This window comes from Gopherus flavomarginatus, chromosome 1 (assembly GCF_025201925.1).
Source record: "Gopherus flavomarginatus isolate rGopFla2 chromosome 1, rGopFla2.mat.asm, whole genome shotgun sequence".
Lineage (NCBI taxonomy): Eukaryota > Metazoa > Chordata > Testudines > Testudinidae > Gopherus > Gopherus flavomarginatus.
In genome coordinates this window covers 99,828,997-99,846,679 of record NC_066617.1, presented here as the reverse complement: position 1 = coordinate 99,846,679, position 17,683 = coordinate 99,828,997, and the positions used below count along the sequence as shown (strand labels likewise).

Here is a 17,683-nt window from a genome sequence, read left to right as displayed (position 1 = left end):
TCACACTTCAAAGCTATTGTTTCACAATCTCTGAAAACTGCATCACACTTTGAAGGTTTTCTTTGCAAATATAACAGCTAGAGCGGAGGTTCTCAAACTGTAGTCCGTGGACCCTCAGTGGTCCACAAGCTCCATTCTGGTGGTCCGCAGACAGTTCCCTTTAAGGTGTGCGTCTGGGCAGCTTCACATGAGAGAATGAAGGGCCACTCACCTAATTAGTAGAGTTGTGCAGGCATGGCTCCACTAATTAGGTGCCTGGACCCTGGAGAAGATGCACATGTAAGGTGAGCTGGTGGCCTTGGGGGGAACAGGTGGAGGGGCAGTGGAATGAGAAGAGGAGGTGGGGGGAATTTGGGACATGCAGGGCTGTGGCAGCCAGAGAAAGAGGTGACTTTTCACAGCTCCAGGGCTGCAGCTGCTGGGGAGAGATGGCCCTCCTTCCCAGCCCAAGCTTGGGGACTGCTGAAGCAGGGTGGAGACCCCCACTCAAAGATTCATAGATTCAAGGGTCAGAAGGGACCAATGTGATCATCTAGTCCGACCCCCTGCACAAAGCAGGCCACAGAACCCTACCCATCCACTTCTATAACAAACCCCTAACCTATGCCTGAGTTATTGAAGTCTTCAAATTGTGGTCTGAAGACCTCAAGCTGCAGAGAATCCACCAGCAAGTGACCCAGGCCCCATGCTGCAGGGGAAGGCAAAAAACCTCCAGGGCCTCTGCCAATCTGCCCTGGAGGAAAATTCCTTCCCAACTCCAAATATGGCCATCAGCTAAACCCTGAGCATGTGGGCAAGACTCACCAGCCAGCACTCAGGAAAGAATTCTCTGCAGTAACTCAGATCCCATCCCATCACCAACCACTGGGCATACTTATCTGGCGATAATCAAAGATCACTTGCCAAAATAAGGCTCTCCCATAATACCATCCCTTCCATAAACTTATCAAGCTTAATCTTCCCAGCCCCAGCTCGAGGGCTGCCGTGGCGAGGGAAAGAGGACATATCCATCGCATTAGAAAGGTAAAACTACTAACATTAAAATGAGTTGTGTGCTTTTATTTGTAGAACAAAAAAAGTTTATTAAGGTTTTTTTTTAATACCAAGTGAGGGAGATTGGCTATTTTAGACATTTCTGATGAGGCTGAGAGTGGATTCTGCTTAAGGGAGGGGCTATTTTTTTTGTTGTCACCAATACCAATCCCATACTTAATTTAAGATGCTGTTGGATGGCTCGGCCAACCTCACTCTTTGCTATTTAATTGTAGGCACTTCTGTGGTTGTCATCAGTGTGGGAGCCGAGAGCCTTGCAACCTAGCTTCACAACCAGGCATGGAGAGGTGGGGAACCCCCCGCCCCGTCACAGCCGGATTGACTTGCCCATGACCGCACAGGCCGCCCAGGGTTGCGGAGTGACTTGCCCCTGGTTGCACGGCCCGTGGCAGGGCTGGGAAAAGAGCCCAGACCTCCCAAGGCGCCGCCATGCCGCCCTTCCTCTCTCCACTGCACAGGACGAGACGGGCGCGCTGTGGCCCCAGCCGCTCTAGTCGGGCTGGGACCCGAACCCCCCGGGGCTGCTGCCGCGGCCGCGCACCCCCGTCCGGCTGCAGGGCGCAGGCAGAGCATGTGACGCGGGCGGCCCCCCGGGGCGCTTCTCGCTGCTAAGTGACGCGGGGTTTCGGCAGAGGCTCCCAAGCGGCCCCGCTACGGGGCGGGACAAGGAGCAGCGGCCGCGACCCTCCCGCCCCTTCCCCTCCACCAGAAACCGCTGCTCCCCGCAACATGGCGCGGCAAGGGGCGAGCCAGAGTTAAGCCCCGCCCCGCCCCTTCCTCTATTGGTTGTCTCGAGAGCCGCCGAGCGCTCTCCGTCTCCATGGCAGCCCACTCTCCTTTCCCCCTCTGTCTCCGGGTTCCGGCCCGTCTTATCGCGAGAGGAGAGCGTGGGGGCAGCGGGCGGGTCTCTAGACACGTGCTTCCCCCCTGCACGCGAAGCGGGGGTGAGGGGGAAGAGGGATTAGGTAGGAGGCTTCCGGTCCGGAAGTGACGTGAAGGAGTGGTGTTCTGACAGGTAGAGGCGGCAGGTGGATGCAGGTACCCAGCTCGAGCCAGCTGTTTCCGGTGAGTGACTAACCCCTCCCCCATTCCAGCTTGCCAGACCCCAAAGGGGGGGCGCCTCAGGGGTCCCCATTAGCTCCTGCCCCCCCCCCCCCGAGTCCCGGGCATAGCCTGGGTCCGCTCTCCCCGCCCCCGCCGGGAGCTGTTCCCTCCAGAGCCCCCCCCCCCCCCCCGTGCTAGCCTGGCTCCCTGTGCCTCGTCTGCTGTGTCACCTCACCCCGAGCAGCAGAGAGGGATCCCCCAGTGGCTGGCAGCCATGTCGAGGCCCCACCAACCCCGCTTGGCCCCTTGGCAGCACGGAACCTGGCCGGTCGCCGCACAGCATGGGCATCTTCTCACAGACCCACCCTAGCGCGCAGGCAGGCTCCCCGTATCCAGTGCCAGCCACCCCAACAACGTGACAGAAACTGGGAGACTCCGAACATAGTGCAAACCCAGAGAAGAACCACTGTGCGGTTACTGTGACAGAGGAGAGGGCGAAGCAGAGAGACATTTACTACACTCCTGTCTGAAATATGAGGGAGCTGGAGAAAGCTACTTCCTCAAACTGTCAGAAATTAGACGAATTCCTGTGAAAAAGCAGTGAGGGAAGACTGTGCGTAGCCCCTGGAGGATGGAAGCAGAGGACAGTGTGATACGTATCGACTTGCCCCAGAATGAAGAAGAAACTGAAATAGTAAATGGATGAAGGGGATAAGACTCAAGATACCATTTAAAAGCATTGTGCAAGCAGATACAACACACAAAGAATCAGCTTCCAAAATGGACTGTTTTCTGTCCTAAGCATTGCCAGGACTTGTATAGCTTGTGAAACAATAAAAAAAAAGCATTATTATCTCCATCCCCAACCCAGAGTGGAGAATCAGAAAGGTCTGAAATATCTTTCTTCCCCAAGGCAGGAGAGGGACTGACAGCTCCATCCCCCACTGGAAGAGAGAGAGAAAGGGGCTGACAGAGGGCACAGTTTGAGTCTTCAGTTTTAGTTGCTGAGCATAGATGAATTCAGATAACGATGTTTACTGGGTTTTGTTCTTTTTTTCTCTTCCCAGGCACTTTGGTGTAAACGGAATCTCAGGTCAAAAGACTCCAGCCAGCCAGAGCGATGTTTGGAGACTTGGACTATGACATTGAGGAGGATAAGCTGTGAGAGCTTCACTTCCCTTTCCCAACAACTGACCATCGCTAAGAATATGTCTGCACTACACTGGGACAGCTGCAGTGCTGCTGCTATGCTGTGGTAGTCTAGACACATATTACAGCTATGGCAGGATTTTTTCATCACTGTAGTAAATCAACTCCTTTAAGAGGCAGAAGATAAAGTTGATGGAAGAATTCTTCTGTCAACCTAACTGTCTACAGTGGGGATTAGGTTGACCTGATTGTATTGCATGGGACCTGAAATTTTTCATAGCTCTGAGCAGTATAGCTAGGTCAACCTAAGTTTTAAGTGTAGACGATGCCTAAAGAGCTGCAACCAGGACCTGCTCAAAGCAGGCAGAGTTGTTCACTCCTGGTGATGTGTGTTGGAGATTTAGGTTAATTGTTCAGTCTTGATCTCTTGCTCCCCATGACTAGGGGGAATGAAGCCTTGCAGTGGTGGTGAGCAGAGGGAAGAGCTTTCTATTGCTCTACAATAACTCTTCCTAATTTGCTGATTGCACAGAAGTATTAATATGTTCTAAAGGGGCGCACTCTACTGAAATGGTAGGGAAGGATGTAGGAAGAAATGGCAGGAGAATGTATAGTCCTTAAGGCTTCGAGTTTGTCACGGAGATCAGGGAAGTCACAGATTCCATGACTTTTGCAGCATCCGGTGCACCTGGCAGCCGCTGTGCCAGGCGCATCGGCTGCTGCTGAGGTAATCATGAGCCCCCGCGCACCCACAGCAGCAGAGTTTGGGTGTGAGAGGGGTAGGGGGTTGGAGCACTGGACAGGGTGACGTGGGCTCTGGGCAGTCCTTACCTGGGGGGCTCCCTGGAAGCAGGGACATCCCCCTCGCTCAGTTGATAGACAGAGGTGTGGCCAGGTAGCTCTGTGGGCTGCCTCCGCCCAGAGCACTGTCTTCGCAGCTCCCATTGGCCAGAGGGAGCTGCGGGGGTAGTGCCTGCAAGCAGAGGTAGCAAGCAGAGCTGCCTGGCAATGCCTCCGCCTAGCAACTGAGTGAAGGGGATGTCCCCACTTCTGGGGAGCCCCACAGGTAAGAGCCGCCCAGAGCCCACCTCACCCTGTCCTGTGCCCCAACCCCCCTACCCCTCCCACACCTGAGTTTGATTCACTGGTATATTTAGTTAAAGTCATGGACAGGTCACGGGCCATGAATTTTTGTTTATTGCCCATGACCTGTCCGTGACTTTTTTACTAAATATAGCTGTGACTAAAATGTAATAATATTAATAATCCATAGATCTATGACAGTCATGTGGAGCTCCCACAGCATGACAGCACTAGAATTTTATTTGGAAATAAAAGGGTTTTTGCGGAGTAAATAGAGGGACTCTGTTTTGAGAGTAGTCCTCACTGTCAGTCCTATTTCATCTCGCATATTTGTGTTGTGCATTTATTCACCTAAGTCTTGCACAGAGATTTGAAAAAAATAGCCACCAAAATATTTGAGGGTCTTAAGTATGCTTCACAGTGCATCATGGAGTGTGTTTTCTATCTCTATTCCTCACATACACTCTGAAAAAGATATCTCTCTCTCCATTTCCAGTGACAGAAGACAGGGGCCTGGTTTTGACTGCAGCACTGGATTTGCTCACTAGACTACTTCCATTATCACATATGTAATCATTAGCCTCTTGTTCAACTTAGTGATTTCAAATAAACATGTCTAAATCATGTCTGGGCAAGGTCCTTCCAGTCTGGGCTGGAAGGCTAAACAGCAGCAGTAAGATGATTAGCTCAGATGAGAAGCATCTGGTATATTTTCAGATTACACATTTTAGCTCTTTCACGCAGATACTGCTATACCAATCTGTGTCAGTGATTATTTCTCTCTCTATATTGTTCTAGTGGGATCCCCACCGTTCCTGGGACAGTAACCTTGAAGAAGGATGCTCAGAATCTGATTGGGATTAGCATTGGGGGAGGAGCACAGTGCTGTCCCTGTCTCTATATTGTTCAGGTGGGCACTCATGGAAGAGGAGAGTATTATGATTGTCCTTGTGAAGCAATGTTAAACTTGACAGATGGAAGCTGAGGGGGGACATGGAGAATCTTATATTATCTGCTCTTGTCAGAGTGCGAAGCGTCCTCTTTCTTTGCTATCAAATGGAAGTTTCTCACCATAGCTGGGAATAGTTCTGGAAGGATAGGGTTAAGACTTCTGAATTCACACATCCACCTGAGAATCAGCAGAGTGCTGGAAGCATATTAAAATTCAAAGGGGTCTGAGCGGGGAATGCCATATGTGATGTACTAGATCAGTGGTTCTCAACCAGGGGTACATAGAGGCCTTCCAGGGGGTACGTCAGCTCGTCTAGATATTTGCCTACTTTTACAACAGGCTACATACAAAGCACTAGTGAAGTCAGTACAAACTAAAATTTCACACAGACAATGACTTGTTTATACTGCTTTATATGCTAATCCACTGAAATGTAAGTACAACATTTATATTCCAATTGATTTATTTTATAATTATATGGTGAAAATGAGAACGTAAGCAATTTTTCAGTAATAGTGGCTGTCACACTTTTGTATTATGTCTGATTTTTGTAAGCAAGTAGTTTTTAAATGAGGTGAAACTTGGGGGTACACTAGGCAAATCAGACTCTTGAAAGGGGCACAGTAGTCTGGAAAGTTGAGAACCACTGTATTAGACTTCAAGAAATCCTGCTGTAGATGATGCACAAAGTGGAGATGACAAGCCCCAGAAGGAACTGTGTGCTCAACTCTCCTCGGATCCTTGTGGGGTGTCTAAATGTTATGGGTTGGGAAGGGAAGCGAAGTAGAGGCTGGCCTATAAATAAGACTAATTGCACTCCTTTTTGGCTCCATATTTCTTCTGCTGTTCCTCTTCTCTCCTAGGTGTTTGATAACACTCCGGCAGCCCTAGATGGAACTGTGGCGGCTGGCGATGAAATCACAGGAGTGAATGGGAAGTCAGTAAAAGGGAAAACCAAAGTCGAGGTAGCCAAAATGATACAGGTGGTAAAGGTAAGGAGTAGGAACAGTCCAATGGAGCAGGCTGGGTCACAGTTTATAAACTCTTGTCCTTCAGTAGAGGAGGCCCCTGCTACTCAGTTCCAGAACAACAGCTCTGGCTTTGCTATTCCATCCAGGAAGAAGTGACGATTCACTACAACAAACTCCAAGCCGACCCAAAGCAGGGCAAGTCCTTGGATATTGGTAAGACATGCTGGTTTCTCTCTCTCCCTTGATATGCAGAGTAGGAGGAGGGTGGTGAGGAGATCCCAGCCAAAATCAAAATCAGATTTTGTTTCAGTATTTGCTGTTATTTTATCTCCTTTAAATGGACACAAGCTAAAACTTGGGTGGTTGTTTTTTTTAAGTCCTTCCCTGTGTTACTAATAATACCTGACTATTTAAAATTAATTTAATTTTAATCAGTTTTGCTGTTGCTTGCTTTCTGTATTGTGTTCAGTTTGGACAGTGAAACTCAACAAGTCAGTTTCACATGCTGTCTTTCATTCAGTCTGCCCTTGCTAATGTTTTTGGATTTCTAACAGTGCATGGAAAAATTCCAGTCCAAAACTCCTGTCTTCAGTTAATCTTATTTTAGATAATCATTAGGACATTTCTCTCCATACTGGGTTTTGTAAACATTTTTTTAAACAAAAGCTATATTTTGAGTTTAACCTACCTGAGTGTCGTCTTTAAACGTGACCACGTTCCTGGCACTCTAGAAAAGCTGCACAGGGCATATAGTAAAGGGCAGCCCCTCTTATTTATTTCTTTGGATTTTCTTTTGTTTTCATTCTCCCTTGTCAGTGAAGATGCTGACAAACTAAAGGAAAGTCAGACAAGAGCAGCCAAAAATGCACAGGGGCTGGGAAATGGATTTCTGAGAAAAAATTAGAGCAAAGGGCCTGATTTATCAGAGGTACCAAGTATCCACAACTTCAACTGGCATCACTGGGAGCTGCAGGCACTCAGCACTTCTGAAAAATCATGCCCTAAATACATGTATAGTGGTCATAGGATTACGAAAAGAGCATAATTATCTTCAGGAATCTGAAAGGAATGATCTCCAAACAGGGAAAGGAAATGTTAAGGATGGTACAAATACTTTTAACTAAGGGTATGTCTACAGTAAGAAATTAATTCAGACTTATTCTATTCAAATTTTTGGAAGCGATTATATACATTCGGTGTTGTGTATCCCCACTAAAGCATGTGAATTCGGCGGAGTATGTCCACAGTACCGAGGCTAGCATCGAATGTTGGAGTCCCTGCCACCCATTGAAATTGTGGGTTAAGCTCCCAGTGCATGATGGGGCAAAAATATTCTCGTGGGTGTTTCTGGGTGTGTATTGTCACTCGATCCTCCCTCTGTGAAAGCTATAGCAGACGCCATACTGCCAGCAGATGGTGCAATACGGTGCACCACCTCTCTCATAGACTCATAGACTTTAGGGTCAGAAGGGACCAATATGATCATCTAGTCTGACCTCCTGCACAAAGCAGGCCACAGAACCCTACCCATCCACTTCTATAACAAACCCCTAACCTATGTCCGAGTTATTGAAGTCTTCAAATTATGGTTTGAAGACCTCAAGCTGCAGAGAATCCACCAGCAACTGGTACTATGAATCAACCTCGCATGCCCTCTCGTCTTTCTATCTACTCTTTTATCTAACCATTTCCCACCTTTTTTCGGCTACCGTGAACTGAGCAGCACAGCTTCCGCCGCAAACTCTGCTCTCCTGCTCTTGCATCGCTAGCTAATTTTTCCATGTTGTCTGTCCTGGGCTTGCGTGCAAACTACAGAAGGCAACAATTCCCCGCTGTTTTTCGGCCATCGTGAACTGAGCCACACAGCTTCCGCTGCAGACTCTGCTCACGCTTCCACCGCAAATTCTGCTCTCCCGCTCTTGCAGCTCTAGCGAGCTTCCCAACTCCATGCATCTCACGGTAGAAGCGGAATGTATGGAGCTGTGACCCAGAGCGCCCATTAGTCTCCCTGGCTTTTTGGTACGCTTACCTGAGCTCCTTGGGTTTTGTACGACACTGCTCTGTGTCCCTGGAGTAGCCTCTTTCCGTCATGGCCCTGGAGATTTTAGTGTACGTATTTGCATTCCTTTTTTTGGAATGTAATTCTGCCATAACAGACTTGTCTGTTGCCATAACCAACATGCAATGAGATCCAGTGCCTCCCGTTCGGACCATGCTGGAGCTCGTCTGCGAATCTGGGACTGTGTGATCTCCTGTGATGGTGGACTCTGCATGGTTGCCTGTGATGGTGGACTGTGCGGATGGTCACCTGTGCTGATGGTTACTAAACAGGAAATGAAATTCAAAAGTTCCCAGGGCTTTTCCTGCTTACCTGGCTAGTGCATTGGAGTTGAGAGTGTTGTCCAGAGCAGTCACAAGAGAGAATTCTGGAATAGCTCCCGGAGGGCAATAACGTCAAATTGTGTCAAAAATACCTTTAACCCGGGATTGCTATCTCGATTTAAGCGCTACTCCACTTGCCGAGGTGGAGTACAGAAATCGGATTAAAGAGCCCTTTAAATCAGAAAAAACTGTTTGATTGTGTGGACGGAATCTTTTTTTTTCCGAATTAACTCGTCTAATTCCAAAATAACAGACTAGTGTAGACCAGGCCTAAGAGTCATGAGATAAAATTAAGCTAAGGGAAAATTTTGGCTGAGTACTCAATCCTACTTGCCTTATTCTCACACTATTCTGTTAACTTAATTGGAATTAATCAGTTGAGTAAAGTAAGCAAGATGTGGTCTTGAATGTCAAGACATATTTCCTATGGTGAGATCTATTAGGCTGTGTCTTCCAAAGGAAGTTGTGGAAGCCCCATTGCCTGGGGTATATAGGACTTGAATAGAGAACATATTGTAGGGAACATACCTGCATTGGCCCAGGTTCAGATCTTCCCTGCATCTAATTTCTGTGGCATTCTCTTTCTGTTCAGTCTCCTCTGAGCTCTGCTAAGGTAGGCTCAATCTAGCCAGTTTGGTACCTGAAACCTGAGTTTTGTTAACTATGTTCTTTGTTGCTGTGGAAATTACCCTGATCCTGAGTTTTGACACTTTCTGCTGGGTGTAGTGTTGAAGAAAGTGAAGCACCGATTGGTGGAGAACATGAGCTCGGGTACAGCAGATGCCTTGGGACTAAGCCGAGCCATCCTCTGCAACGGTAAGCAGCCACACAGAAAGACACCTTCTTGTTTGGCTACTGGCAATGTCAGTTAAGCAGGTATCCAATCCATCCATCCTATCCATGGGGGGTAGTGTTTGTTAAGCTGGTGCCCAGTAGTACTGTGGGGCAAGGGGTCTGATTAGGGCAGGCACCTCTCCTGATACTTGTGTGAGACACAGTCTCATGTACTTAGATCACAGGCCAGTGAGCGATTCCTGTGTGTTTTTTGTTGTGCAGCATTGCAGTGTTATGACTGCATGGCAATGCAACCTTGCAGCATTTTGATTCTGTGGCCACAACAGTCATTTTGCAAGGTCAAAATAATTATACCAACAAGCAACAGCCCTCATATCTGCTAGTGTCTTTTCTATCATTTCTTTAACTGTATTCTGACTACAGGCATTTGTTTCAGTTTTGTTGTGTCATGTCACACCTTATAGTAATCCTTGTGAAACACGCTGCCTGCAAGTGTCTCGTGCATAATAAACCTGGATTCAAAAAAGTCTCCCTGACTGAATGGATATGTCCCTCATAATGGTGTCAGTCACACCTAAAAAATGCAAAACTGAAGTTCCCTCTGCAGTCCCAAATGGATATGGCAGTTCTGTACTTCTGTGCTGTTATACAGCTGCCACCTTCAGTCTGGATGTGGCTGCATTTCAGTGGTGAATGAAGTGATTCTCCATTAAGCTTTTCAAGTGTGTTAAGAATGCCTAAATTATTGTGAGATTGGGGCTATAGGTCAAATTTTAAACCTGGTTCCAAGTGTAGGGAGAACAACTTTGCCAATTACTTGTGGCCCAGACTTCAACTTCTAATAGTCAAGGAGTTCATGACTGTTCATATGTTCAAGCCCCAAATAATAAATGAATATGTCAGGCACTGTGGGGTGTCTGGATAAAAAACGTCGTATTAATGGCTGTCAGGCATTTCTTCATGTACAACCTCTTCTGTCTTAGTATAGTGGTAGGTTATGCATGAACCTGGGCATTTCTTGAGAGATTCATTCAGCTTTCTCATCTAAGGGGTGCAGTAATTATCTAGCAGTTACCCCATCCCTCCTTCTAATTTGTCATAGTTAAACACAAACTCTGCTTTCTTCCCTCAGGATTGTGCCTTCTTGTCATTTATTACTGTTGTAAATAGGGCTGCTCCCCTCTGGGAAATCCGCTGTGTCACTGTATATCATGATTGCATCCACAGCCCTTGACATAATGTTGCTGGGGCTCTTTAACTGGTAGCTGGATTGACAGGACAACAGAACAGTGAAAATCAGGGACCCATCCGGTGAATTTCAAATAGGTGATGAGTCAAATTATACAACTCTGAATCCAGTTTGGATTAATTTTTTAAGTTTTACCTGTTGGGTAAGGAGCCAGACTTTTGAGGAGTGGGAAGAGGGTGTTTTCAACCATTCATATACAATAAATGCCTTCTCCTTTCAGCCACTCACATCCCTATGTTCCCCTGGACTTCAGCATCATAACCATGTGTTCTCTGGTTCTTTGCTCCCCTCTAGATGGACTGGTGAAGAGGCTGGAGGAGCTGGAGAGAACCGCAGAGCTGTATAAAGGTAAATTGCCATCTTCTGTCAGACATCTCGATTGGGATTGGAGGAGGGAGGATAATGTGTCAGTGGGATGATTTGTATGTTCTTTCTCTCTTCTCCCACCACAGGCATGACAGAGCACACCAAGAGTCTCCTTAGAGCTTTCTTTGAACTCTCCCAGACACACAGAGGTAAATAGACTGGAAGGAATTCAGTCCTCAAACTTGTAGCAGGCTGACCACCCTAGGATGGGGGAGTAGATGTCTATGATATTATCAGATCTCAGAAGCATCAGGCCTAATCAGTACTTGAACCGTGAGCCGCAACGAAAACTAGGAATGAGTGAGAAAATGGTGCACTTTCTTCTGAGTCAGTTCAGAAACAATTCCCTAGCATGGTGTTAATGGGCACTGTGCTGCCATAGGTACCATCTTTCGCATAAGACATAAAAGTGAGTCACTGACTATTTGTGGTCTTTAAGGAACCTCTGGCATTCTGCAAGAATAGGATTGTTACACTGCTCCTGGCCAAATTCTAACTTGTGGGAATGGTTGTTAATATCAGACATGGAGGTTTCTCTCCAGATAAACCCCTTCTCTGTTTGTATGTATTTTATTAATTTGCTCAGCGTTTGGAGATGTTTTCTCGGTCATTGGTGTACGGGAACCACAGCCAGCTGCCAGTGAAGCCTTTGTGAAATTTGCAGATGCCCATCGCAGCATCGAGAAATTTGGGATCCGCCTACTGAAAACTATCAAACCGGTAAAGAATCAAAGCACAGGAGAGGGGATTGGCATCAGCATACAGGAGAAAAGAGGGGAATTGTGGGAGAGGAGACCAGAAATGGAGGAGTCTGTCTTTGAGGGTATAGTCTTAAAAATTGTGATGGGAAGAATTAGAAATAACACTATAGAAACTTTCTTTAAAGGAACTTTATAGACAGTTAAGACAGAGTAGATGTTGTAAATGTATCTATGGTTTGCAGAGTTATTTGAACATGGTTGTTCAAACTTTCCCCTCTGGCCACCCACCAACTAGACTGTCACACTTACACGCACACTCTCCAGTGCGCCTATCCTCCTCTTGGAGGCTCCACATCTGTTGATAATGTACTTACATCTACATAGTCCCTTCCGTCCTTGAGCTCTCTGCTAAGACTGTCAACAAAAGGGAACAATTAGTACCAATCATGCTGTGACTTCTGTGACATGGACACCTGCCCCGCTGTGAACGAGACTGAGGATGTGCCCTAGCTCATTGCAGCAGGCCATCAAGTCTTTTTAGCTCCCTTTTAATGCTCCTTTTCCTCCTTAGCCCTGCAACTTTACTAACATGTTTTCTCTGCAGATGCTGACTGACCTGAACACGTACCTCAACAAAGCCATTCCCGACACAAGACTGACCATCAAAAAATACCTGGATGTCAAGTTTGAGTACTTGGTGAGCTGTTCTCTCTCTCTTAACATCTGGGAGAGATTAGATTTCAGAGAATCATAGCACGTGAGCACAGAGAAGACCTATTCATTCACATGTACTCCATTTCCCGGTCAAGAGTATTCCAAATCTTATCTTCTTTAGCACTTTCTCTGGTCTCCAGGACCCAAGAAACATCCTTCAGCTACTTCCCTTGAGAGACTATTCTGCAGCCTAATAGACATCACAATTAAGATACATTTCCTGATATCTGCATGACATATTGCTTAGTTAAATTTAACATCCTTATTTGTAAGGGTGCTGCTACACAATTTACTGTCTTGGAATCTCCTAAACACTTCCTCTCTCTCCTCAGCATTAATATCCTTCAGATACTTATAGTTGGCCATTATTTAGCCAAGCTAGACAATTGACAATCTTTCCTCTTAAATCAATCCTTTCAGTCCTTTAATCGTTTCATTGCTTTCTTATTTATTCCTGGTGACATTTTGCTATGGTAGTGCCCAAACAGCACAGAGATTTTTAGTAGATTGTAAGTTCTTTAGAGAGGGACAGAATCTTCCTGTATGTCTGTCCAGGTTCCTATACGTTTTGGGTGCTCCTGTAGTATAAATAACAAGCCCCTTCCTCTTCCTGCCTGCATGCTTCCTAGGAGGGGCATGCTTACCCTCCTTCCCCTTCCTCAAAACAGGGTTCATTCTTCTTCTGAGATATTGCATCTGGTTCAGCTGGGCTTTTCCCAGTGTCCATGGGCGCACCATTTGACAAGGTCTTGAGAAGCAGGGACAACCCCCTACACGTCTGATTGCCTGGAAACTCGGTCACACAGTACTTTGTGTGGAAATGATAGTTTTTTTCTTTTTTTTAACCTTCGGTGTTTTCTGTTCTTTAATCCTTCCTTTGTAGTCTTACTGCCTGAAAGTGAAGGAGATGGATGATGAGGAATACAGCTGCACTGTGAGTACAGATTGCAGGTTGTATTTCTATAGCATTTTGTCCTCCCTCACATGCAACCCACAAAAACACACATGTGCCTGCATACAGCCATACATTAGGCCTGCTAATAATACATTAAAATTGTTAAAGTGTTCAAACATGAAGGTCTTTGAGTGGTATGCAGAAAATATAACTGATACTATTTATGAAACACATCCCATCATCACAAACCATTGAGACCAGTCATCATCTCTATTGCATGCTCACTGAATTGTGTCTCCTACTCTTCTAGTAATACTAGTGTGTGTTACGGATTACTATACAGTATTATCCTAATGGATTTCACTTGAGTATAAGGTGCAGTTTATCTAAAGTCCTGTATTAGATACTCTGCATCCCACACTAATGCAAATTTGTTTGTAAGTTGCATTTGTAGTTGTTTAAGGAAAATTGATTTCAGGAGAATCTCTCCTAGTGACAATGTATTTCAACAAATATTCATAATTATAATTGGAAGACTTCCAAAAATCCAGTAAAATCCTCAAATTAGCATGGAAAATAATTCCTAGCATTGAATATAGCCTTATGAATCTTCAAAGTGCTGTACAAATCTTAATCCTTACCAACAACTTGTAAGGTAAATAAAGATGCCCTGTGGATGCCCCGTTTCCCCAGCTATAAAAGGGGGATGTTGACTTGTCCAGGGTCAGAGCTGGACTCAGGATCAGAGCTGAGATTAGAACTGTGTATTCCTCGGTACCCAGTTCTTTGCTCAGAGGACCAGACAGTGGTGCCTCCTTAGTAACTAGTAAAACTTGAGTAACCCAACACCTAATGATGATGATATACATCCTGCTAAATGGGAAAAGAAAATCTCTCCCTCTGGCCCAGCAGGGTGCCATTGTTGGGCTTTGGCACACATGAATTACGGGTACATTCCAGACCCACAGGCAGAAGCAAATATGTGTGTAGGGAAGAAGCACTATCTGCTGTGCCCTGTGCTGACAGACCCCATTGCTTTTCTCTCAAATATGTGCTGTTGGACAATCAGTAGTTCCACCCTTACTGACTTCCAGTGTCATGACTAGAGGCAGGCAACACACGGACGCCTGGATAGACTTGCCCTATATATTCAACAGGGCTTTAGAGCTGTGCTCCGGCTCTACTCAGCTCCAGGCAAAAACTTGCAGCTCCACTGCTCCAGGAGGGATAGCTCAGTGGTTTGAGCATTGGCCTGCTAAACCCAGGGTTGTGAGTTCGATCCTTGAGGGGGCTATTTAGGGATCTGGGCACTGATCCTGCTTTGAGCAGGGGATTGGACTAGATGACCTCCTGAAGTCCCTTCCAACCCTGATATTCTATGTACAATAGTTAGGCCTCTGGCACCAGTCTTGTTGGGTACTGGTGCCTCTCTCAATAACTCAGCTAAGAACTCCAGTACCAGCTGGCTATCTGTTCTCACCTTTCCAGGTTGAAAGGGACTATAAGTCCCATTCCCTTGTGTCACGGTAATGCTCATTTCATCATCCCTGCTATTATGTGTTTGGCCAGTAGATTTGGATGCCCAGAGCTCTGGACTCCAGCTCGTAGCTTGCCTAGGACAAGCTCCATGTTCCTAGTCATCAGTGGTTCCTGTGCTGTGTTTCAATGGTCCCAAGAAGGCTGCAGCAGGATCCCATGGTGACCTGAGGTTCAGGGGATCACATCAGCAAGCCTCTGGCACTGTGAACTTTTTGGGAGTCTCTAAAATGGTGTGGTGTTCTTGGCAGGCACTGGGTGAGCCCCTCTACAGGGTCAGCACTGGGAACTATGAGTATCGCTTAGTCCTACGCTGCCGCCAGGAGGCACGCACGCGCTTTGCCAGGATGAGGAAGGATGTGCTGGAGAAGATTGAACTGCTGGACCAGAAACATGGTGAGTGTCACTGGCCTCCTTCATGGCCCTTGTGGGCTTCATCCAGACAGGAGTTCTTTTGCCCTTGTGGTCCCTCCTCATCTTAGCCCAGAAACCCCTGCTGCCAGCATCTCACTGACCTCATCCAGTCTGGGTGTCTGGTCCTCACGGACCCTTCTGTTACAGTGCTTGGGAGACAGCTGTGCACAGAGCATGGATGTGACTGCTGCATAGGAATATTTGGCTAATCTCAGGGAGAGAGACTTGGACACAGGCTTGATGGTGAGGGGAGAGATACTCCTGTGGGTTCTGAAAACCCTGGGGAACAGATTAGTTGCAATTAGCTTAATCACATTCTGGGATACACGCACCCCACAAATCCAGGATAACGGGGGGTATGGACATGGTGGTTGGTCACTGAAAAAGCAAGAGTGCATGTGAGAGGGAGAACACTATCTGCAATATTCCCCACTGACACACTCCCAACCCATCCCCTCTGCAGTGCAGGACATCGTGTTCCAGCTCCAGCGCTTTGTCTCCACCATGTCCAAGTACAATGATGACTGCTACGCCGTGCTCCGGGACGCAGATGTCTTTCCCATCGAAGTGGATCTAGCACGCACCACCCTGAGCTATGGTCTGAAGGACGTCTTCTCAGATGGGGCAGAGGAGGAAGAGGAAGCAGGAGAGCGAGAGGCCAGGAGGAAGGAGGAAGCAAATGGTGAAAAACTTATTGATGATGCCTGAATATGCTGACACAGTGGGCAGGAAAGACATTAGAGACTGATAAAATCTATTTCACATGGTGATTCGTCCTCAGTGATTTTCTGTATAAGCTCAGCAAGGGATTCCTCCTCTGCTTCGGATGGGGACAGTTGGGATGACTTGGGCGCAAAGTCCACACTCTTTCCAGCCTCCACTTTTTCCTTCCCTCTCTCTTTGCCTGGATGGCTTTCCCCAGCGTTCCATTGCCCAACTCAGAGGCTGAGGTAGGGGGTTACTGTGGGAAACCCTTTGAGGAATTCCCTCCCTGCACCATATGATTCCACCTGCGGAGGGGACCCTTCTGAGTGTGAAGGGTACATCCCTCCTCTTCTGCTGCCTGCATCTGCTAAAAATAGCACCTGAAGAGGGATGGCTATGGACAGCGAGAACAGCTCCTCCTGATCTGCCCTCACTAGATAGAAGTCAGCAGGATCACTCGCTTCACTGCTGACTACCCTGGGACCAGAAGGTTTTGCCTCTCTACTTTCCCACTTCAAATGTTGTTTACAATTCTACTGCCCCTGCTGGCACTAGGTATATGTGAGGATGCTAGAGGAATCTGCCCCCTCTCCACCTGCTTTGGCTGCTGTTTCCTATGGAAGAGAAAGAGAACCCAGGCAAGCTGAGGTGTAGAACTAGTGGTAGATGTAAACAAGTCATCAACCAACAAGGGACTGATGAAATCCTTCAAGGAAAGGGCTGCCTGGATCCCTTCCCATGTGTAGCATCACCCTCCCCAAAGAAAGAGAAGGGAACTGGCCTTTATCAGAGAGGAACCATCTTCAGCAGGACATGGGCAAAAGGTGAACCTTCTACTAGTCAAAAGGAGGAGGTTTGTGAAATTCACACTGGCTCAGGGGACTCTGGTCCATGTGTTTCTTTGGTCATTTCCCCTCTCACATTTTGCTCCTGGTTGGCCTTAACTAGATTTGCTCCTTGAGGATGCACAGCTTATCACGTGCACCCCTCCCTGTGCATAGGTGCCAAGATGTGTGATCATTATAAAACTTGGGAGGAGGTGCTACAGCCTTCTATCAGAGAACGTGTTGAACAGCACACAGTCTTATGGGGAGGGGAAAACAGTGCCTGCAGATGGAGATTATTTTAGACACGTGATGTAAGGAGCATGGAGTGTTAAATCACCCACCTCCACCCTACAGCTTGCCCTGTAGCTACATGACCATTCAGTTCCCCATTTTGTGCTGTCCTTGGGCTGGAAAGCCCAGCTGGAACTCATAGCTAAGGCTCCTCACCCCCAACACAAGGCAAGGGGAAAAAGAAAAATCAGGGGAAGAAAGGATTCCTCCCAATCCCCTTCCCTTTCTCTCTCCTTTTTGGAGTCCCAGTTCCATAGAGTGGCTTTCTGTTTGTGGCAGTGATCTGTTGGGGGTGAAGGTTTTGACTTCTCCCCACTCTCTAAGGATAACACGTACGAGCTGGCAGTGAGCAAGGCTATTAAGGGCATTAATTTATGATTTATATGTTTTTTACTTGTTTTGTTTCTGGACTCTGTTGTCATCTTCTCTGTGGGTGCCTCAAGAAGGCCAGCTAGGGCTAGGCTCCTCTAGAAGACTTGAATGGGCTTTAATATGCTGATGGATGCCTCTAATAAAGAAAAACATAACATTTCTATTTTCCTTCCCCTTTTCACTG

At 46.9% G+C, this 17,683-nt stretch overlaps 1 protein-coding gene across 4 annotated transcripts; it reads left to right on the top strand.

The window, feature by feature from the left end:
• Nucleotides 1-1,856: 1,856 nt before the first annotated feature.
• PICK1 (protein interacting with PRKCA 1) lies at nt 1,857-17,676 on the top strand. 4 transcript variants are annotated; one of them, XM_050932368.1, is made up of 13 exons: nt 1,857-2,118; nt 3,165-3,258; nt 5,128-5,239; nt 6,145-6,273; nt 6,399-6,465; nt 9,361-9,450; nt 10,973-11,026; nt 11,131-11,193; nt 11,631-11,764; nt 12,350-12,442; nt 13,343-13,393; nt 15,142-15,286; nt 15,773-15,925. In XM_050932368.1, exons 2-13 carry the CDS (start codon nt 3,218-3,220, stop codon nt 15,823-15,825), a joined length of 1,032 nt encoding a protein of 343 aa, XP_050788325.1. In that variant the 5' UTR covers nt 1,857-2,118; nt 3,165-3,217; the 3' UTR covers nt 15,826-15,925. The 4 variants fall into 4 exon arrangements, with proteins under 4 accessions (XP_050788325.1, XP_050788316.1, XP_050788299.1 ...); XM_050932342.1 differs by having other exon boundaries at nt 1,861-2,118; nt 15,768-17,676; XM_050932349.1 differs by lacking the exon at nt 1,857-2,118 and adding an exon at nt 2,643-2,664 and having other exon boundaries at nt 15,768-17,676.
• The last annotated feature ends 7 nt before the right edge of the window (nt 17,677-17,683 follow it).

Bases quoted from the DNA above. Each gene is read 5' to 3' on its own strand.
- PICK1 (XM_050932342.1), top strand. From the start codon at position 3,218: ATGTTTGGAGACTTGGACTATGACATTGAGGAGGATAAGCT. The intron at 5,240-6,144 runs GTGGGCACTCAT...CTTCTCTCCTAG, and splicing joins CCTGTCTCTATATTGTTCAG to GTGTTTGATAACACTCCGGC. The intron at 11,765-12,349 runs GTAAAGAATCAA...TTTTCTCTGCAG, and splicing joins TACTGAAAACTATCAAACCG to ATGCTGACTGACCTGAACAC.